This window comes from Diceros bicornis, chromosome 38 (assembly GCF_020826845.1).
Source record: "Diceros bicornis minor isolate mBicDic1 chromosome 38, mDicBic1.mat.cur, whole genome shotgun sequence".
Taxonomy (NCBI): Eukaryota; Metazoa; Chordata; class Mammalia; order Perissodactyla; family Rhinocerotidae; genus Diceros; species Diceros bicornis.
The window spans coordinates 30,046,625-30,068,855 of NC_080777.1; the positions used below are offsets into that span (position 1 = coordinate 30,046,625).

The 22,231-nt window shown below is 44.4% G+C and overlaps 1 protein-coding gene across 2 annotated transcripts in view; it reads left to right on the forward strand.

Annotated features, from left to right (window-relative positions):
• Positions 1-20,899, forward strand: part of IPO9 (importin 9) — a 43,559-nt gene extending 22,660 nt beyond the window's left edge. Inside the window, exons 10-24 of one of the 2 annotated variants that reach the window (XM_058533791.1) lie at positions 870-1,021; positions 1,747-1,845; positions 3,052-3,158; positions 3,526-3,665; positions 6,034-6,193; positions 12,785-13,011; positions 14,673-14,821; positions 15,315-15,443; positions 16,169-16,444; positions 16,665-16,831; positions 17,634-17,767; positions 18,441-18,563; positions 19,016-19,120; positions 19,328-19,404; positions 19,838-20,899. In XM_058533791.1, coding sequence (XP_058389774.1) covers positions 870-1,021; positions 1,747-1,845; positions 3,052-3,158; positions 3,526-3,665; positions 6,034-6,193; positions 12,785-13,011; positions 14,673-14,821; positions 15,315-15,443; positions 16,169-16,444; positions 16,665-16,831; positions 17,634-17,767; positions 18,441-18,563; positions 19,016-19,120; positions 19,328-19,404; positions 19,838-19,948 — 2,156 coding nt within the window. In that variant the 3' untranslated portion in view covers positions 19,949-20,899. Of the gene's footprint in view, positions 1-869; positions 1,022-1,746; positions 1,846-3,051; positions 3,159-3,525; positions 3,666-6,033; positions 6,194-12,784; positions 13,012-14,672; positions 14,822-15,314; positions 15,444-16,168; positions 16,445-16,664; positions 16,832-17,633; positions 17,768-18,440; positions 18,610-19,015; positions 19,121-19,327; positions 19,405-19,837 lie in introns of those variants that run through there. The other variant, XM_058533792.1, reaches the window with a different exon arrangement.
• The last annotated feature ends 1,332 nt before the right edge of the window (positions 20,900-22,231 follow it).

Genomic DNA, 22,231 nt, shown 5'->3' on the forward strand with positions numbered 1-22,231 from the left:
CCCACATACAGCAACTAGAAGGATGTGCAGCTATGACATACAACTATCTACTGGGGCTTTGGGGGGAAAATAAATAAATAAATTAAATCTTTAAAAAAAAAAAAAAATAGACATACTGGGCCTGGCCTGTTGGCATAGTGATTAAGTTCACACACTCTGCTTCGGCGGCCTGGGATTCACGGGTTTGATTCCCTGGTACAGACCCATGCACTGGCTTATCAAGCCATGCTGTGGCAGGCGTCCCACATATAAAGTAGAGGAAGATGGGCGCAGATGTTAGCCCAGGGCCAATCTTCCTCAGCAAAAAAGAGGAGGATTGGGGCCGGCCCAGTAGCGCAAGCGGTTAAGTGCACGCGTTCTGCTGTGGCGGCCCGGGGTTCGCTGGTTCGGATCCCGGGCGTACACCGACGCACTGCTTGGCAAGCCATGCTGTGGCAGCGTCCCATATAAAGTGGAGGAAGATGGGCACAGATGTTAGCCCAGGGCCAGTCTTCCTCAGCAAAAAAAGAGGAGGATTGGCAGATGTTAGCACAGGGCTGATCTCCTCACGAAAAAAAAAGAGGAGGATTGGCAACAGATATTAGCTCAGGGCTAATCTTCCTCACCAAAAAAATAAAATAAAATAAGTAGACATACTGGAAAATGTATTCAGTGTTTCTGATTCCTTTACTTGAAAAATCATAGTATTTAATATTCTCAGAGTTCCTTTCTTTGACTCCTCAGCCCCCTCTTCGATTCCCTTGGGAATAATAATTAGCAAGTACTTTAAATACTCATTAATTTACGAAGACACTGTAGTTTGTTTTTAGCATACATGCTTTTCTTTTGCTTTCATGTCATTAAAATCTTCTTTTGTGTATTTCCTGTAGGTGAAGTCCTGGGCTTTGAAAATCTTATCTTCAGCATTTTTGAATTTGTCCATGCTCTGCTAGAAAATAGCAAATTCAAAAGCACTGTTAAGAAAGCCTTGCCTGAGTTGATTTACTATATTATCCTGTACATGCAAATCACTGAGGAACAGGTAAATGATTTTTGGGAGGCAGTCACTAGCTCGTATTTGGAGAGTGCAACTTGAAGGCGAGATCTAGGTCAAGTGAACAATTTATTTCTAAAAGTAGACACTAGAAGAATGACTTCATGTGAAGCTCTAGGAAAGCGTTGATGTCATTTTATTGCCAAATCCCTGAGTGTCCGAGTTTTATCAACCCCTTTAGTAGGTAATTGGGCTTTCAGAATACTTGTACATTTACCTACATGGGACCACTAACCAAAGACCCTGATATCTAGAAGAAACCTGTTCCTTCTCTATAAATAGTGAAATATAAAGATTAGATCATTAGCCTGGTTGGTGGATCATTAGACCAGAATAGAGCATTAAAAAAAACAGATAATACCTCTCTTATATAAACAGCATAGGAATGGACATAATTTTCATATTAAATATCCCATCAGATCTAATATGTTTAGAAAATTGATCTATCAAAGAACAACATTGATTAACGGTAGCAGAGAACTAGTAATCGGTCAAATTCTAAAGTAGTGTCTGCTAGAGAGCACTAGCCTTTGCTACTTACCTTGATAAAGGGTTTCCTTCTCTATATTAAAAAGAAAAGGCTTTTGAGGCAAGAGTTTTGTTCAAGTTAAAAACAGCAAGTCAAAGTCTTCTGTGTTAATAGATGATGAAAAAAAGGAACATATGAACCAGATTGGCAGCCTCACAGAGACCTAACTTCATCTTCCTTTCAGATTAAAGTATGGACGGCCAACCCCCAACAGTTTGTAGAAGATGAAGATGATGACACTTTCTCCTACACTGTTAGGATTGCAGCTCAAGACCTCGTGCTGGTAAGAGGGTTACCTGATACTCTAGCCAAGTCATCCTCATCAGTCTCTTGAGCTTTTCTTTTTTCTGACATCTGACCCAAGCTGAGCAGTGTTGTTGGGTGACTTTATCTCAGACCTTTTGGAGGATAACAAGAGAGCATCTCAAATGAAGTTTGAGACTCAGAAATTCCAAAGTCATTGCTAACTGGTTCTGATTTACAAGTAAATATTAAATGTAAAAACTGTAGATGTAGATGTAAAAAAGTGCATAGGATAAAGTGTCCAATGAATAAGGGTAGTTGAGTCAGGAACATTTCAGTTTAATCCACCCTTCAGCAAGAATCTATAGCACAGGGGCCGGCCCCGTGGCGCAAGCGGTTAAGTGCGTGTGCTCTGCTACAGCGGCCTGGGGTTAGCCGGTTCAGATCCCGGGCGCGCACCGATGCACTGCTTGGCAAGCCATGCTGTGGCAGCGTCCCATATAAAAAAGTGGAGGAAGATGGGCACGGATGTTAGCCCAGGGCCAGTCTTCCTCAGCAAAAGAAGAGAAGGATTGGCAGATGTTAGCACAGGGCTGATCTCCTCACAAAAAAAAAAAAAAAGAATCTATAGCACAAACCAGAGGTTGACGAACTTAAAAAAAAATTAGATTGCTGAGGGATGAACATCCAGATATCTGCTCCTGTTTTCTTTGGCCCTGACTAGAATGTGGAACTGTCTCTATGACAGTAGAGCTCTATGAAGTTCTATGAAGAAGCTGCCATTTGCTGCCTGTTGGCTGGGAGGTTTGTTCTCAATATTGGTAAATATTCTCATTATCCTCTGGTATTTCTAAGGCACCTGTGAAAGATCACACTGTTTCAATTAAGAGATTAGCCTTTTTTTTTCCCACGGTCAGGCTCCCAGAGAATGAATATCTAGTCTGTTGTTATCCAAAGCTGAATCTGTCATTGCTCACTTTCACTCTGCTGAATATTAGCCAAAGGGAGCTGAACGTTTTGTTAGCTTTATAAGGCCTGGGTGCTGCAGAAGTATAGATATTACTTTAATTTCATTAGAGACCCTGAGCTCTAACAGGGGTCATATTTTTAATACACCTAATCAGGGCTTAGCATATGTGTGTGAAAGAGTTTGAACCATCCAGTTTGCAATTAAATTTGCAATTTGCCATTAAAAGGGGATTAATTTGCACAAATAGATTTATTAACCCCCCTCCTCTCTCCCTAGGCTGTGGCCACTGATTTCCAGAATGAGAGTGCAGCAGCCCTGGCTGCTGCAGCCACTCGGCATTTGCAAGAAGCTGAGCAAAACAAAAACAGCGGCACTGAACATTGGTAAGAGTGAGCAGCAGATGCGTAACTTAGGGACGTGTTCTGGGCATCAGATCTGAGGCAAACAAATCCATGCTTTGGATCATCTGTTTTAAAAAGTTCTTCCCAACCTTAAAATAATTGGTTAGGATGCTTTTGTTTTACCCCTTTTAGCCTTGAAAGGAAGGACTTTTACTTTGTTTTTAATTAGAAAAATCTGTTAGTAAATTTCACTATTTTTAGCTATAGGTTTAGATTGGAAGGGCAGATAAATGACCCTTTGGGTCAGATTGTGCTGGAACACCCTTTGCTGGATCTTCTGCCATCAATTGTTTATCTTTCTGGCAGTGTAGTTTGTTTTCCCAGGCTGTGGTGTCCCTCCCTTTCGCAGGTGGAAGATCCATGAGGCGTGCATGCTTGCCCTAGGCTCAGTGAAGTCCATCATCACTGACAGTGTGAAAAACGGCAGGATCCATTTTGACATGCATGGGTTCCTGACCAATGTCATCCTTGCAGACCTCAACCTCTCAGGTATGTTTCAGCACAATGCCAGACTTCTGGAAGATCTTTAGACCTGTCATCAACTCAGCTATATTGTTCACTTAGATAGTTAGCCAGGTATTCGCATGTCCTGTGGGTGAGAATTCTTCTTTCCACCCTAGAGCTTGAGCTCATCTGAACCTCTAAAACAGCCCGGAGACCTTGTCTCTTAGCAAGTGAAGCTTGAGCCTAATGTTGCCTCATTTATATCTTCCATGCTGTTCACATTTCCTCCCAAATCGGCACTCCCATTCATGGCTGTTTGTGGTGTTTGAATAGAATTCAAAACTGGTTGCTGTACCTTGAGAACTCTGGCTTCAGTTCTGCAGTCGTTATTACGTCCGCCCTTGGGCAGTCTGTGTCATGCTCATTCTTCCTGTTTATTTCCTGTCATTTTTCTCAAACTTTATTCTTGGCCGATATTGAGATAATTAAAATGTTCCATTCTCATGTCCATGTTAGGTGCTTGCCTTTGGAAGGAAAAAAAAAGGAGGCTTTGCTGTATTAGACTGATTTCTCCAGCGGTGCAGGGCAGTAGCCGAGAATCTGTCATCTCTCTACATGACATTTTCTGCTGCGTTGCTTTTGCCCATGCCATGCCTTTTTCTCATCCCGAGAGCCAGACTTCCATTACAAAATGCTGTATTTGCTTCCTCTCTGAGTACTGAAATCATGGGACATTTGATGGTCATTGTGTGCTCCATTCTCAATCTATTCACCTGCCTCTCCTTCATAGGGTAGCCCTTTCATAGCTTAAGCCATTCGAAAACATTCTTCTCTGACTGTCAATGGGTAATCTGTTATAGATGTCTCACTCCATCACTTCCATTCTCTGAATCACAGAATTAAAGTGGTTGAGCATGCAGAGCTCAGATCTATTGGGAGTATCCTTTTTCACTCTGAGCTTATCATATGCTGCATTGTATTACGGTTGATAAATATGTGTTCTTTCTCCTACGAGAATGTAAAGTCTTTGAGAGTAGAAATCATGTCCATACATCTTTTTATCCCACAGTGCCTTGCATGTAATAGGCATTCCATATTTACGTGTTAAATGAAAGTGTTGGAATTTCTCAAAGCTATCAACATATTTTTGTAGGATTTGCCCTAGCAAAGAATCTTAAAATTCATGGAGATTTGAGAATATTTAGTATTGACTAGGAAGAAGTTTTAATATATAGCATTTATTATCCTGCCTATAGCTAAAAGCTTTTCTACATCAGCCATTTTCAAAGTTTTTAGTCTCAGGATCTCTTTATACACTTACATTTTTCAATGATCCCACATAGTTTTTTCTGTGAGTTTTATGTAACAATATTTAACATTAGAAATTAAAACGGAGAAGTTTTTAAAATAGAAGCACAAGCATATGTTCCTTTAGCTGTCAGAGTCATGGTGTTGTGCGTCATGTAACCTCTGGAAAACTCCACTGTATGCTCAAGAAAGAATGAGAGTGAAAAAGACAAATCAGGTCTTGGTGTTACTGTGAAAATAGTTGACTGGCGCAGTTTGTTAGGTTCTGTTCAAGAGTTCCCATCAACTGAATGTTCACTGTACAAGTAACTAAGTTAGGCCCTCCGACAAGCTGAATAAGTATAGTCTCTGTCATCAAGCAGCTTAGAGTAGTCAGTGGGTAGTAATCCTTACACCAGTGGCTGGAGTATCAAACAAAATATATAACATGTAAGAGAGCTAAAGACATAGGGTTACAGTGGCACAGAGATAGTGAGGGTTACTTCAGCCCAAGGAATCAGTTAGGCAGTGCAAGGCGAGTTGCATTAGTTGGCTTATAAACAAAGCAGAGAGATGGCAGAGTAAGGTGTGAGTTGCTGGGGAGGAGTGTGTGCCTGAGTTTAGAAGGCAAAAAGGGAAATCATTGGTAACGCTAGAGCCACTGGTCTCAGGGGGCCTTGAATGCCATGCTGACTAAGGTGGTCTTTATTTGGTAGAATGTCAACCTCATTGACAGATTTTAAATAAAAGAATGACAGAGCTGTAATTTGTAATGTTCCAATAGCAGTCCAAGAGTAGGGGAAAACTGGCAGTGAAGACATTTAGAGGACTAATAAGTGCTGTAGGTAAGCAATAATGAGAGCTGGGGGTGGTAAGTCTTTTGAGTCTAAGAATATTCAAGATGTACTCTGCACATAGTGAGAAGTGCAATTAGGAAAATGATTCTGTACCGTAAGTAACACATTTACTTGGATCTTATAAGATCATGCATTTTCTCTCACTTAGGTTGTATGCATTGCGTAGTGTCCAGTTATTGTGACAGGTGGAAGAATGGAGGAGGGAAAGGGGAAGGGCAAGTAACAGGGACTTTTATTGCCAGTGTCTAATTGCCTGCTCTCTCTCTCAGTTTCTCCATTCCTCTTGGGCCGGGCACTTTGGGCTGCCAGTCGGTTCACTGTTGCTATGTCCCCTGAATTGATCCAGCAGTTCCTGCAGGCAACAGTTAGTGGTCTTCATGAGACACAGCCCCCGTCAGTTCGCATTTCTGCTGTGAGAGCCATCTGGGGGTGAGTATGCCCCTTAGGGCAATAAGAACTGTTTAAGAGATCACTCAGAGTGGGATTCCCCTCAGCGGTTGTCCAGTAGATTGTGCTGTGTGGAAGCTTCTGATGAAGACCTACAGAATGAATGTTGGAAAGGCAAGGAAAAAACCCATACCAGGAATGTGGCTTCTGTGAGTCCCAGAAACATCGTGTTCCCTTTAAATTCACTCCAGCTCAAGAGTCATCTAGACCCACTCCCTTTCTAACAAAGGCGAAAAATCTGAGGCTCCGAGAGATAACTTGCATAGGGTTGCACAGTGATAAATTACAGAAACAGAATTAGAGCCCAGGGCCCAGGTCGTTTTGTTGATTGATTGTCTCTGTATTAGAAACCAAATTTGGGATAATGTAGCTTGGAAACACTGCTTATTTTTTCCCAATTTTACCTCTGTTTTTCCCAGCTAGGTTACTGGTGGCTCATCTGGTCATTTATTTATAGTCCCACCAAGACCAGAGGGAGCATTGTTGTTTTAAGGAGTATTTTTAAGTCCAAACTTAAGAGTCTCAAATCTTAAAAACTACCTAAAATCCTAAAAACGAAATTCACCTTCCGCCTGCCTGTGTCTTCCTACCTTTTGAAGCAGAGATTGAGATGGTGCGTTATTATGTATGTCTTTAGGAAGCATTGAGGAGGAGTGATGTCAGCAAGATGGCTGAATAAGACATCCCTCACTCGTATCCCTCCCTCAGCAACAATAATTTGGCATCCATCCACAGACAGAAGTGCCTTTGTGGGACCTGTGAGACCCAGGTAGGAAATTGTGAAACCCTGGTGCAGTCCAAGAACAAGGAGAGCCGTTTTGAGAAGACAGGCCCTCCCCCAGTGGCTGACTCACTGATCGTGGTCCTGGCTAAAGCCCTGGACACAGCCCCACACCCCTGAGGACTTGGCTACATCCCCATTTGGCTTGGGTTCTGTCACCAGCACCATACAGCAAGGGACCCTGGAGGATCTTACCCACCTTTGTGTTGGATAATAGGAATATAGACCTTGGTCCCAGCTGTGAATCCAGAAGTGGCCCGTGAACTGGCTCACAGCCATCTTGGCTGTGGTCCAGGAGCCTCTAGAGAACACTGGTTTAGAAATCACCCATGGACGAGAGAGCTTTTGTGGAGTCTAGGGTTCAGTGGAGAATTCCAGCATACCGTTAGAGAAAAAAATCCAATATGGGGCACTTTGAAGAGGTCAATCAGTAAAGAGCGGAGGAGGTGACTACTACTTCAAATGTGAAGACGACAATGCAAGACTTCAAGGAACATGAAAAATCAAGGACACGTGACACCACAAAAAGGAACACAGTGATTTTCCAGTAACCAACCCCAAAGACATGGAGATCTATGGCTTACCTGATGAAGAGATGAAAAAGCTGCTTTAACAATAGTAGTTAACACAGCAGGGTACTGGGACAAAAACAGACACACAGGTGAATGGAACAGAATGGAAAGCCCAGAAATAAAACCTCACATCTGCGGACAGCTAATCTTTGACAAAGGAGCTAAGAACATAGAATGGAGAAAAGAAAGTCTCTTCAATAAATGGTGCTGGGAAAACTGGACAGCCACTTGCAAAAGAATGAAAGTAGACCATCTTCTTTGACCATACACAAAAATTAACTCAAAATGGATCAAAGACCTGAAACGCCTGGAGGAAAGTATAGGTAGTACACTATTTGTCATCGGCCATAAAGGGATCTTTTTGTATTCCATGTCTACTCAGACAAGGGAAGCAAAAGAAAAAATAAACAAGTGGGACTTCATCAGATTAAAGAGCTTCTACAAGGCAAGTGAAACCGGGATGAAAATGAATAGGCAGCCCACCAACTGGGAAAAAATATTTGCAAACCACGTATCTGACAAGAGATTAATCTCCATAATATATAAAGAACTCACACAACTGAATAACAAAAAGACAAACAACTCAATCAAAAAATGGGCCGAGGAAATGAACAGACACTTCTCCAAAGAAGATATACAGATGGCCAACAGGCACATGAAAAGATGCTCAACATCACTAATCATCAGGGAAATGGAAATCAAAACCACACTAAGATATCATCTTACACCCGTTAGAATGGCTATAATCACCAAGACAAAAAACAACAAATGTTGGAGAGGATGTGGAGAAACAAGGAACCCTCATACACACACAGCTGGTGGGAATGCAAACTGGTGCAGTCTATATGGAAAACGGTAAGGAGAGTCCTCAAAGAATTAAAAATAGAAATACCCTGTGATCCATCTATCCCACTACTGGGAATCTATCCAACGAACCTGAAATCAACAATCCAAAAAGGCTTATGTGCCCCTATGTTCATTGCAGCATTATTCACTATAGCCAAGAAGTGGAAGCAACCCAAGTGTCCCTTGACTGATGATTGGATCAAGAAGATGTGGTGTATATATATACAGTGGAATACTACTCAGCCATAAAAAAAGACAAAATCGTCCCATTTGCAACAACATGGATGGACCTAGAGGGTGTTATGTTAAGTGAAATAAGCCAGAAAGAGAAAGACAAACACTGTATGATCTCACTCATGTGTGAAATATAAAACAACACATGGACAGAGAAAACCGTATTGTGGTTACCAGGGGCAATGAGGGTAGCGGGTGGGCACAAGGGGTGAAGGGAGTCATATATATGGTGATGGACAAACAAAAATGTACAACCCCAAAATTTCACAATGTTAGAAACCATTAAAACATCAATAAAAAAAAAAAAATTGGGCAAAGGACCTGAATAGACAGTTTTCCAAAGAAGACATACAGATGGCCAACAGGTACATGAAAAGGTGCTCCACATCACTAATCATCAGGGAAATGCAAATCAAAACCACAATGAGATACCACTTCACACCTGATAGAATGGCTGTTATCAAAAAGAGATAACAAGTGCTGGCAAGAATGTGGAGAAAAGGGAACCCTTGTTCACTGTTGGTGGGAATGTAAATTGGTGCAGCTACTATGGGAAACAGTATGGAGGTTCTTCACAAAATTAAAAACAACTATGATGTCATCTAGCAATCCCACTTCTGGGTATATATCCAAAGGAAATGGAAACAGGACCTCAAAGAGATATCTGCACTGCCATGTCTATTGCAACATTATTCACAATAGTCAAGACATGGAAACCACCTAAGTGTCCATCAGTGGATGAATGGATAAAGATGTGGTGCGTATATACAATGAAATTATTCAGCCGTGAGGAATAAGGAAATCCTGCCATTTATGACAACATGGGTGGAGCTTGAGGGCATTATGCTAAGTGAAATAAGCCAGACAGAGAAAGATAAAAACTACATGGTACCACTTATATGTGGAATTAAAAAAAAAGTCGAACTCATTGAAAAAGAGAGTAGAGTGGTAGTTTTGGGAGTAGGGGAAGTGGGGAGAGGTTGGTAAAAGGGTACACACTCTTCATCTGTAAGATGAATAGAGTCTGAGGATCCAATGTAAAGCATACTGATTATAGTTGATAACACTGTGTTGTATAATTAAAATTTTCTAAGAGAGTAGAACTTAAATGTTCTCACCAAAAAAGAAAAAGATAACTATGTGAGGTGATGGATGTGTTAACTAACTAGATGGAGGGAATCCTTTCACAATGTATGTGTATATCAAATCACCACGATGTACACTTCAAATATCTTACAATTTAAATGTCAACTATACCTCAATAAAGCTGAAAAAATAAAATGAAAAAAAGTTTGTTTATGAGTTTATATTACTTTTATAATCATAAAATGTGAATAAAACTTTTTTTTAAATAATATTCAAGTCTCTGACTACATGGGCAGTGGTTTCTTAAAAGGTATAACATCTCTCTGGAAAGATGATGAAAGCAGTGAATATGCACACTGGACACACACAGTTCTACATAAGGTGTCAAAGACTAGATCCCTTGATGCCAGCTATGAATCCCAGGCTAAGAACTGTCCTGTGAAGGGATCTTAGCCATTCTTTCCAGCCACACTCTGGTTTCTGTCTTGATCACATCGTGAAGCTCTTCTTTCTCATGTCACCAGCAACCTTTCAGTGGTCACTTCTCTTTCCTCTCTGCCCCAGTTTTAATTTATTCCTTCATGTCATAGTTTATGTATCATTGCAAACTGCCTTAAATCTTTTCTGAAGCAAGATTTTGATCCACAGATACTTATACTTGTGTCACATTTCTCAAATCATATTTATACAGTCATTCCTCCTGAGCTACAAGTTAATATAGCTACTGCTTACTATCCATACCAGGATGGATATCTTAAAAGTACCTGAAAAGTAACACATCCACTGCTGAGTTTACTGTATACCACCTCCAAGCCTGCCCTACTTGTATTCCCTGTTAGTAAAAGTGATATCTTGTACCTTTAGATCTTGTAGCTAAAGATAGAGGTCTTTTATTTTCTGTTTTAATAAAAGTGGACATCCCAGATGTCTGCCTTTAGACCTTGCTTCCTTAGCCTCTCATCTCTTCCTCCTTCTCTCCCGCTGCTACTCCCGTAGCTCGTATTCTCAACTTCCTGTGCCTGAATTACTGCGGTAGCTTCCTAGTAGATCTCTCTACCTCTAGCCTTACACTACTACAGTCTGTATATTTTAGCTGTCAAACTGATCTTTCTAAGATAGGAAACTAATATTTTTGTTCCTGTAATTCAAACCCTCATGGCTCCAGTTGTGCTCTTCAAACTCTGAGACACAGATATCCTAGAAGGAAGTCCTGGTATGCAGGTGGTACGTGAAGCCACAGGATAAATATATAGTAGCATTTTCTTGGGGTGTCAGTTTTCCTTGAAGACTTTGGGGTAGGGTAAAGAAGAAATTAGGTGTTAGAAGTAACTTGTAAAAAAGTTTGCAATACGCTGGCTTCCAAAATAAAGTCCAAACTCGCTTTACTTGCGTACAAGATGGCGTATGATCTGACCAGATGATGCAGTCTGTGATCTACTAGAGTGTTTAGTTTCCAGTTCATTAGAGGGGCAATGTGACTGTAAGTCCTTAGAATGGAGAACCGGGGGGGGGGGGAGGAGGGAGGACACACTGGGTACCAGCAGGGAAAGGTCTGGATAAAACCTGGTCTAAGAAGTTGAGAGTCAACCCATGCCCACATCAGCTCTGCAGGGGAAGTTAGATCAGAGCAAGGGAGACTGAAAATTGGGATGTTATGGACCAAAAAACAAAGTCTATGGACAAATCTGAGATCAAAGCCCACAGTTTTACTGGTCATTATGTACCTTTGAACCCAGCAGCTGACACAAATAAGTTATAAGACACTTAAAAAATTAAGAAATCATTTTGGGCCGCCCCCGTGGCTTAGCGGTTAAGTGCGCGCGCTCCGCTGCTGGCGGCCCGGGTTCAGATCCCGGGCACGCACCATCGCACTGCTTCTCCAGCCATGCTGAGGCCGCGTCCCACATACAGCAACTAGAAGGCTGTGCAACTGTGACATACAACTATCTACTGGGGCTTTGGGGGAAAAAATAAATAAATTAAAGAAATCATTTATTGAGTACCTGATGAGGACCTTGTTTCTGTAGTAGGTTCTTTTTTGTTTGTTTGTTTGTTTGTTTTGGTGAGGAAGATTAGCCCTGAGCTAACATCTGTTGCCAAGCCGCCTTTTTTGCTGAGGAAGATTGACCCTGGGCTAACATCCATGCCCATTTTCCTCTACCTTTTTTTTATATGGGGGATGCGTGCCACAGCATGGTTTAATAAGTGATGTGTAGGTCTGCACCCAGGATCTGAACCTGCGAAGCCCAGGCCACTGAAGTGGAGTGCATGAAATTAGCCACTAAGCTACTGGGCTGGCCCCTGTACTAGGTTCTTTTAACATACAGAAACAATGTATTTATTGACTTTTAACTTACCATTGCCATTCTGAAGATAAACATAAGTAGACTTAGATGATGTGTTTTTAAGTTGTGTCCACTGGACATGGTAAGCAGCACCTAGTAAGTATTTATTGATTGAATATGAGGTGAATACAGTAGAACTATGTATAGAAAACTTTAAACCCTACAAACAGTCCACCAATTTTATAAGTGTGCATAGAATGTTTATATACATTGATCTCGTTTTAGGATACAAAAAAACTCCAAAAATACAAAATTTTTATTACATAGAGGTTGAAAAATAGTTTCCTACTAAATAACAGTTGTATTGGAAAAATGTTAAAAACAGTAACTATTTGGAAAATAATAATATATATCAAAATCTTAGGAATGTGACTTAAGCAGTAGTCTGAGGTGTATCATAAATATGTGTTTAACTTGATAGCTTAATAATTTGGATATGACGGTATGACTGGGATTTGCTTCAAAACAGATGGGGAGAGAGATGAAGGACATTTTAAAGGAAATAGCCAAGACCAAAGCAGAAGTACGCTAGAAATGTAGAAATGGTGGTGCTGGCGTTTATCAGACGTGCCACAGCAAGGTGTAACACTGACTCTAGAAGTGGCTGCGTGGAGCTGCACACACAAATGGTGCGACGTGACATTGACTGAAAAACTAGACATGGAGGGATCCACTTGTGAGTAATTCTTGCTTCTCTCTCTCCTTGCAGTTATTGTGACCAACTGAAGGTCTCGGAGAGCACCCACGTGCTCCAGCCCTTCCTCCCCAGCATCCTGGATGGCCTCATTCACCTAGCAGCCCAGTTCAGCTCAGAGGTCCTCAACCTGGTGATGGAGACCCTGTGCATCGTGTGTACGGTAGACCCAGAATTCACAGCAAGCATGGAAAGCAAAATCTGCCCCTTCACCATCGCCATTTTCCTGAAGTACAGTAACGGTATGCACCAGGGAGGATGTGTCGATGGGGTGCCAAAGAAAAGGTGGCAGCTGGTGAAGTTAGGTGCCAGTGTCCCTAGGTCTGAAGGTTTTAAGCATCATAAGCACAGAATGTGGCTTTCAGTTAGAGTTGTGCTGCAGGTACAGTTTCACTAAAAAGTGGAGTACCTATTCCTGTACCTCTTCCCCTCGTAAGAACTGGAGGGAAAGATAATAAAGGGCTAACAAGCAAGAGATACAATCCAGAGCTTGGACGATAAAGCAGAAAATTGAGCAGCTGCATCAAAAGCTTCCTAAAAGAAGAGGCCTATAACTATAATTAGAAAAGGTGATAGTGGAGAAAGATACATGCAGAGGCTTATGAACAACGGTGTTCATCACATGTATTTTATAGTGACAAAAATTTGGAAATAACAAAAAGAGATTAATTGTATCCATAAAATGGAATACTATGCAGCCATTAAAAAATAAACTTCAAAGGAATATTTAAAGCCATGAGAAGGTACTCACATTGTAATAAGTATAGACAGTTTTCAAAAAAATGCATAGAATATAATCCCAAGTTTTGGTTTTTGTTTTGGAAAAGGATGTATGTATAGATATGTATGTAGAAAAAAGACAAGAGAAAACACATCACATGTTAAGGGTGGTTATCTGTAGGTGGTGGAATCACAGGTGTTTTCTTTCCTTTGATACTTTTCTGCATTTTAAGTTTTCCTGTAGCGAGTGTGTATTATTAATAGTTTATTATCATAAAAAATGTGGAGGATATTTGTTTTTAAAGAGGGAACCCCAGTATTGAAGCTCAGAAGGATATACAGGGGTCAAGTTGGCTATTTAATATGATATCATACTAAACATTTTATTGGATTTGCTTTTTCACTTAAAAATGTGTCCTTGAGAGGGTCCCACGTTACACTCTTAGATTTCCCCATCACATGGTTGTGTCATAACCTGTCCCGTCTGTCGTGGCCATCGAGGCTGTTCCCGTGGTCTGTTGCAGACGATGCTGCAGTGCTCTTTCCACACACATCCTAGTGCGCCACACCCTGCACCCTGCCTGTGTTTCATGCTAGGTAGAGGGGATCTTTTTCTCATATAGGTCAAGTGGGTCGAGCTCAAGTTCCTTTTCTTCACAAGGCTCTGCTTTTGAGTGTTGTGCCATTTGCCCTGGAAGTGCCTTCAGGTGTCTATCATTGCGTGTCTATCATGCCTTACCCCTAGGGGGTGTGTATGATTCCTCCTCAAAACAGGGAAACCTTTGGGAAAGTCAGTGTTTTGGCAATTTTTGAAACTTTCATGTCTTCTTAACAAAGGATTAGTGGGCTTTTTTTGTTTCTTAAGCATTTGGTTTCATAATCAATCCAGGTTTCACAAGAATAAGGGCATTAAAGATTTGCCCCAGAAAAAGAGCCCAATTTTGTTTTAGGAGTAACTATTACAGACTAGTCTCCAGTTGAACAAAACCATGCATACTCTGCTCCCTGGAGATGTAACATCTCTCCTGTTCTTTCAGGTTATTCATGTAGTCCCACTAGGTTCTAGGTGTCTGGTGTGTAATCAAAGCATGGTTGTTAGGTTAGGGCAAACAATAGGCATCCTTAAACCAGAAGCACGTGCAGACCCTCGGGCGGGGGGTCCGTGTTGCCTTATCCACTTCAGATCCTGTCGTCGCCTCACTGGCTCAGGATATCTTCAAGGAGCTGTCCCAGATTGAAGCCTGTCAGGGCCCAATGCAGATGAGGCTGATTCCCACTCTAGTCAGCATAATGCAGGCCCCAGCAGACAAGATCCCAGCAGGGCTCTGTGCGGTAAGTGGCTATGAGGCACTGTGGGTGTGGGTGTGGGTGTATGTGTGAGAGAGAGAGAGAGAGAGCGCGCATGCTCTACAGATGCCGCCTGCAGATCCCACCTCGCTGACGGGAAGCCAATAGCATTAGAGATTCATGGGGTGATTTTACTGGGCTACTCTGCCTGCAGGGACAGTGGGTGATTCTTGAGACTTTAAGAAACGGCTCTGCTTGTTCCAGAGCTGCCCTCAGTGAACTGAACAGAGTGCCATCATAACACGGCACCACTCAGTAAGTCGCCTGGCCCTCCAGTCCACTGCCATACACCCCTGTGGCTGATCAAGCAGTGAGCTGTCTTGAGGCCAAGAGCACTCTCTACTGTCTGATTATTCTTTTATTAATGAGCTTTCTCTGGGTTGCAATGTTGTATCCACCGAGTAAGAATCTTGGTTGCTGGGCGCTGCCTACCCCCACCCCAGAGGCAATTCTGATTCTTCTTTCTTCTCTCCTTCAGACAGCCATTGACATCCTGACCACAGTAGTGCGGAATACGAAGCCTCCCCTTTCCCAGCTCCTCATCTGCCAAGCTTTCCCTGCTGTGGCACAGTGCACTCTTCACACAGATGACAACGCCACCATGCAGGTATCTGAGCCATGGTGACTGGAAAAGGGAAGATATTCTGCAGCTGTGGGCTTAGAGTAGGCTGAGAAACATAACATGCTTTCATGCTCTTGAGGTATAAGTCTCTGAAATCTGGATTTACCCAGAGTACTCAGGAAGGGTTCAGACTGGAAAAGCTAAGTAAGCATCCTGTGCTTTGGGGTATGTCATAATCTTGAAGAGTGTGGATGCTGGGTGTCCTCCCCATGTGTGTCTGGGTATTGCTACTGTGGAAGAGATTACAGATATGTGGACTTGGGGCCCTAAGAAAGTCTTTCCTGGATATTTTTCTGTTATAAAGTCAGCAAAGTGATAGGTCTCTGGAAATCTCTGGGCAAATGGTGGTTTGTGTAAGGTCTGTCTTTATTCCCATAGAGACCTGTGGTATCCCCAGTTATTGCTACATCTTAGATGTGTTTTTCAATACCAGAGGTAGATCTTTATGGTTAAAACTCACTTTGCTTGGCCATTGTCCCTTGTGATCAGAAGTGTGCATTTTTCAGATAGCTGATTAGATAGAGTGGGGGCTGTGTAGTCCGTGTCTGTATCTGACAGACTGCCGTGGTATGAGCCCACCACAAGCTCTGTCGACTCAGCACTCTTAGGAGGCCTAGGCCTCCGAGAATAACCTTTGCCCACACAGACTGAGGGCATCCTGGCATCTGTCCCCCAGTTGCTAATCTTGCTTCCCACCCCTGTCTCCCCAGAATGGTGGAGAGTGCTTGCGGGCCTATGTGTCAGTGACGCTGGAGCAGGTCGCCCAGTGGCATGATGAGCAGGGCCACAATGGGCTGTGGTACGTGATGCAAGTAGTGAGCCAGCTCCTGGACCCCCGCACCTCGGAGTTCACTGCAGCCTTTGTGGGCCGCCTTGTCTCCACCCTCATCTCCAAGGCAGGGCGGGAGCTGGGGGAGAATCTGGACCAGATCCTTCGTGCCATCCTCAGTAAGATGCAGCAGGCAGAGACGCTCAGTGTCATGCAGGTAAGAGGACAGTGGGGATGGGTTTCCCCACCCCCAGGTGATAGAGATGGAAATCAGTGTGTTAGTCCTGAGTTGTTTCACTCTCTCTCTGTTCTTGTAGAACAGTGAAGTAAGATGTATCTGTTCTGGCCCCGGAAACATTGACAAGGAGATCTCCATGTTTTCCTGTTTCTTACCTCTCGTCTCCTTCTCTGAAGCGTTTGTCCTCATTCCCTCCTAGTCTCTCATCATGGTGTTCGCTCATCTGGTGCACACTCAGCTGGAGCCCCTCTTGGAGTTCCTGTGCAGCCTTCCGGGCCCCACTGGCAAACCTGCCCTGGAGTTTGTGATGGCGGAGTGGACGAGCCGACAGCATCTATTCTATGGACAATATGAAGGCAAAGTCAGGTAGGGTCTCATCTTTCTCCTCTGGGCAGTCTGCCTCTCACATTTCTTCTTTCCCTGACTTGCTTCATTGGTTTTTGTTCAACATATCAAATGGCTCCTTTTCCCTCTTCCCTCTTTATCGCTCACCTGTGTATAGTCATGCATATGCATAGTTTAACAACAGGGATACTATCTGAGAAGTGCGTCGTTAAGCGATTTCGTTGTCATGCTAACATCATGGAATGTACTTACACGAACCTAGATGGTGTAGCCTATTACACACCTAGGCTATGTGGTAGTAATCCTATGGGACCACCATCATGTGTGCGGTTCCTCATTGACCAAAACGTTATGCGGCACGTGACTGTATTTGACTAGCTGCCATCTTGAAATTCCCTAAAGACAGTCTACACAGGTAGGCCATATTTTTTTGATCTCAGCTGGCTGGAGATCCTCCTCTGCCAGACTTCACCAAGCCAAGGACTGCTGGTGGCTTATTCTCTTTTCCAAACCCCAGCCTTCCAAGCCTGGCTTTCTGACTTTCTCTCTTGGACTTTATCCAACCAGTTCTCATCACACCATTGCACCTTCCAGTGTGGACAGCCATTGAGATGCTTGCCCACCCTAGCTCCATTCAAGAACAGTGCTTGTTAGACCATCCTCATACATGCTATAAATCCCATTTTCAGCTGGACTCTTCTCTCTCCTAGTTGGTTGTGAACAGAATTTTCACCATCAGAGAGTCTCGGGATGTAATTGTTTATCTCCTCGGAGTGGAGTCTAGATGGGTGGCTAATTGACCCTTTCTGGCTCTTCTTCCCAGTTCTGTGGCCCTGTGTAAGCTGCTCCAGCATGGCATCAACGCGGACGACAAGCGGCTGCAGGATATCCGCGTGAAGGGAGAGGAGATCTACAGCATGGAGGAGGGCATCCGCACCCGCTCCAAGTCAGCCAAAAGTGGGTGCTGCCACCCCCCAGTCCTCAGCCCTGGGGGCTGAGGGCACCTGGGGTGGGGGCAGGGAGTACTAGGATCTGTGTTTTTAAAACATACTTGTTACTGATCAGTTTGGTAAAAAGAAGCAGAAAACTGTAGGTAAACAATGGATGAGACGATATGGTTCCTGTTACTGAAAATCGACAAAAATCGTCTCAGGTACCAAGGATCCCCGGTTTCCAGCTCCTTCTGGGGCTTTGATTCCCATTTTCATCATGTCTTTGTGACCAGACTGCCTTTGGCCTGTGACTCCAGTGGGTCTAGGTAGTGAGTGCAGAGCTGCCCTCTTTAACTGCAGCCTCAGAGCCACCTGCGGTGTTTCTCCAGCTACAGGTTCCGGGCCTGGGGTGTTGTGCGCCAGGGGTTACCTGGTTCCCAAGCTTTGTCACTGGCAAAACCTGTCTCCCTTAATTCCTGCACTCACATCTCTCCTGACTTCTGAACTCGTCTAACATCCGGCAGAGTGAAGTCATCTCACTTGAAATTGTTCTTTGGTGGCTGGGTAGAGTTCTGGGAGGGTGGGAAGCCTGAGGGGTAGTGAGCTGTGTCCGGTGAGCAGCACTGCAGGAAGATGAGGTGTTGCCACAAGGAGCCCAGCGACAATGTGACTTGAAGCCTTTCTTCCTTCCTTCCCAGACCCTGAGCGCTGGACGAACATTCCTTTGCTGGTCAAGATCCTAAAACTGATCATCAACGAGCTCTCCAATGTCATGGAGGCCAACGCAGCTCGCCAGGCAGCTCCTGCTGAGTGGAGTCAAGGTGCACCAGGCCCTACTCCCAGGAGACTTGTAACCTGGCAGATCAAGTTACAGATTTTCAAACTATCGATTTGGTTTATGGATTCACTGATTTTTTTCTTTTGTTTAATGTTTATTGCATGCCTCCTGTGTGGCTAGCATTGCTGGGCATGCAAAGAGTTGCTTTTCAGGTCTAGCGGGTGAAATCTCACAGAGGCTGGGTAAGAGGCAGCCAGGAGGCAGGCTGCTTTAGCCCTTCCTGTTTGGTCTTTCTCAAGAGCTTCTCAACCTTTTATCTCCCCCAGAACACTCTCGGTTCTTCCTTTCAGACCTGCTGGGAGGGTTGGCCTGGTTGTCTGCCACTGGGACCAGAGGCCATGTTGCAGAAGCCCTTGGGACCCTTCTGCTCCCGCCTGTCTGGATCTGGGAGGGAAAATGCATGAGTATGCTCCAGCTGCTCCTCCTCTCTCATAGATGACTCCAATGACATGTGGGAGGACCAGGAGGAGGAGGACGAGGATGAGGAGGACGGCTTAGCTGGCCAGCTCTTGTCTGACATTCTTGCTACAAGTAAATATGGTAAGCAGTTTGAGAAGAGGACAGCCAGGGTGATGCCCTTTCTCTGCACTGGTCCCGAGAAGGGAGTGCCAGAGAAACGGGACAGGTGGGCCACAGGGAGGTTCCTGGGGTTTTATCCCTTCTCCCTTAGCCATGTGGTGATGCCTCACCCCGGGCCTGATCAGGGGCATCTGTCCTGACCCCTCCCATGTTGGCTGTGTCTGACAGAGGAGGATTACTACGAGGATGACGAGGAAGATGACCCTGATGCCCTGAAGGATCCTCTCTATCAGATTGACCTGCAGGTGAGGGTGTCCAGAGAAGATATCTTGCAAGTGATAATGTCTCAAGCCACGGAAAAGGGAATATGGGCTCAAGCCCATTCATGGTTCATCCTGGGAGCCTCAGGGCAGAGTCCTGTCTTGCTGAGTGGTCAAGGGCTTTGGTGGGCTGGGACTTCAGACCTTTGTGTTAATACCAGTGTTGTAATCCAGCTTCTTGAGGCTTTGTTGTATAGGTCGTCGGGCAGAAGATGAGATACATTCTGGGGAAAATTTTGTTTCCGTATGGACTTTAGTCTCAGGATTGAACCTAAACTAGATCCGAGAATGTAGAAAGCTGTCTCTCAGGGTGCTGGCGTTTGTCTAAAGCTGGTGTTTCGTATCCCACATGTGGTTCTTACCCCACTGCAGAGGGTGACTGGGAACCCTCAGCATGCTGCTCTCTCTCTTCCTCCAGGCATACCTCACAGACTTCCTCTGCCAGTTTGCTCAGCAGCCCTGCTACATAATGTTCTCAGGCCACCTTAATGACAACGAGAGGCGGGTTCTGCAGACCATTGGCATCTAAAGAGCGGAGCCTTTCCACATTTGCTCCTCCTCCTGGCCCAGCCACAAACCATTTTGCAGCCCTTCCCGGCCTTAAGATGCACTTGCTCCTCAATCTGGAGTGGCCTCCTGACTCTTGGCCCTCGGCCTTCACAGAATGACACTGACGACAATTCAGACCAAGCTCACCAGTGCTGTCACCTAGGAATGATGAAACAAAGGACATTTCTCAAAGTCCCCCTGAAGATATCCCATCTCTAGAACCCTTTTCTGCCCAACTGTGCCCCACCTCTGCTCCAAGAGTCCTCTGCTGGCTAGTCCAGAAACATATTGCCCAGAAGGAATCTGTGTTCATGGATTATTTGCCGCACCTCAGGAGCACAGGAAGTCATGACTATTTATATTCTGAAACAGACCTGTTTCATAGGACGTCTGATGTGTTCAGATAGGAATGCCCTTGAGAGGTACTGCTGCTTCTGCCTCTACCACAGATGCTCTGGGTTCTCAGTAGGAGCGAGAGGAAGCAGCGACATTCTCAGCCCTCTCCGGTGACCTCTCCTTGTTCCCTCCTACAACACTAAGGCTCCCTGTCTGTCAAAGGAAGTCATCTTGTTCTTGCCTCATTGCATGATTCAGCCCCTCCCCCAAGCTGTTCCTGTGTATACATGCGCACACACAAGATAAGCCAGACAGATGGCAATCTGTTTTTTCTTTTTTAGGGAAAAAAAATAGGAAAAACAGATTTGTTTAAAAGTCCCCCTAACCCAACTCTATTTAATATGCCTCTCCCACACGTTACCACCCAGCCTGATATTCAAAGGTTACCCCTCTCCCTCAGGAATCCTCTCAAGTGGTTAAGTTGTAGCCCTCAAATTTGCAATGTGTATTTTTCTAGGAGAGTAAAGTAATCTTTACAAATGAATTTAGTCCGCATGGTATCAGGTGTCTCAGCACCTCTACCTTCTAGGAGGAATCAAATAAAGGGGAAGGGTTAGGTGGAGCCCATTGAGACACCCTAGCGTGTTTTAGCTAACCTGACTCGAAGTGATTCTTAGGAACTATATTGTCCAATCAGACATGTTTAAGGGAGGTCCCTTAATTGGGACATTTGGTCTGCTTTGGGTTCAAAAAGGGAATGGGGGTAAACAGTGCAGGGGAGGAGGGGAAAGCCCAGCGTTGCCTTCTCTGATGGTGCCCGCATCTGTTACCCCCCTTCTAACAGCTTCAGAATATTTCTTGAGGTGGATGGTCTCACAGACAGGAAATGTCCATTCTCTCAGGAAAGGGCCCCACTGGGGCGTTTACTCTGCAGGACTGTTATGGAAGCCTAAGGATTTTGTAGCTAATAGTGACTTCATGCCACTAGGGGTCTCTGGTGCTCAGCTCCCACGTCTTAGTTGGAAGGGATGTCTGTCAAAGTTACTATCTTTGAGAAGCCTGAGGGGGTGTGTGTTCACCGTGTAGCCGGTTCCGAGGTGGGGCTGCCTCTGCCCCTGCTGTTCCTCCCCTCAAGTTGGGGAGGCACTGATGCTGGGAAATGCTGGTGCTCGGAAGACCACAGTCGGAGCCCTGGACTCACTCCAGAGGGCTCGATCTCAACGCGGTGCAGTTGGGTTCGGTGCTGACAGTTCCACAAGGCCAAATCAGCCCTTGATTTTGGCACAAAAGAATGGCCTCGTGCCAGCAGCATGGAGCTGCTGAGTTTGGGAAGCCTGGGGCTGCCACACAGACTGAGAATGACGTGGGCCCCTTTGGGCCTGCTAATTGGGAAAATAGTCTGTAGTGTCAAAAATGGTCCCTTGGCAAGCATCTTCTCTTCCTGCTCTCCTGTTGCTGGCTTTTGGGGAGGACTGGGCTTCCTGCCTCAGGAGAACTTGGGTCCTGAAGGAAAGGGTCCTAGTGTCACCTTGGGGCCACCATGCCCAGCAAACACTGCTGCGGTAAGAGCAGAGGGTCTCAGACCCCTTGGTGTGGAGGCACTTGCTTGTGCTCCAGAGCATTTTCACAGATGTCTTCCCATCTAACCTTTACAGCAGGTGCACAGTGGATGTTATTCTCATTATGTTGATGAGGAAAGGAGTTCAGAGACGCAACCACATCAGAGCAGGAAGAAAAAGATCTGCTGAGGCTGATGGTGACATGAAGTTGAACTCCAGCTCCTGTTTTGTCTCCTGTCTCTGGGGCCAAAGAGAACTAGCTTCAGACTCTTTAACTGGTTAGAAGAAGTTCACAATAAGACAAGTTAGGAATAACAAAGAGCACTCGAGGTCTCCTGACCTGGTGAATAGCAGCTGGGACACCAAGG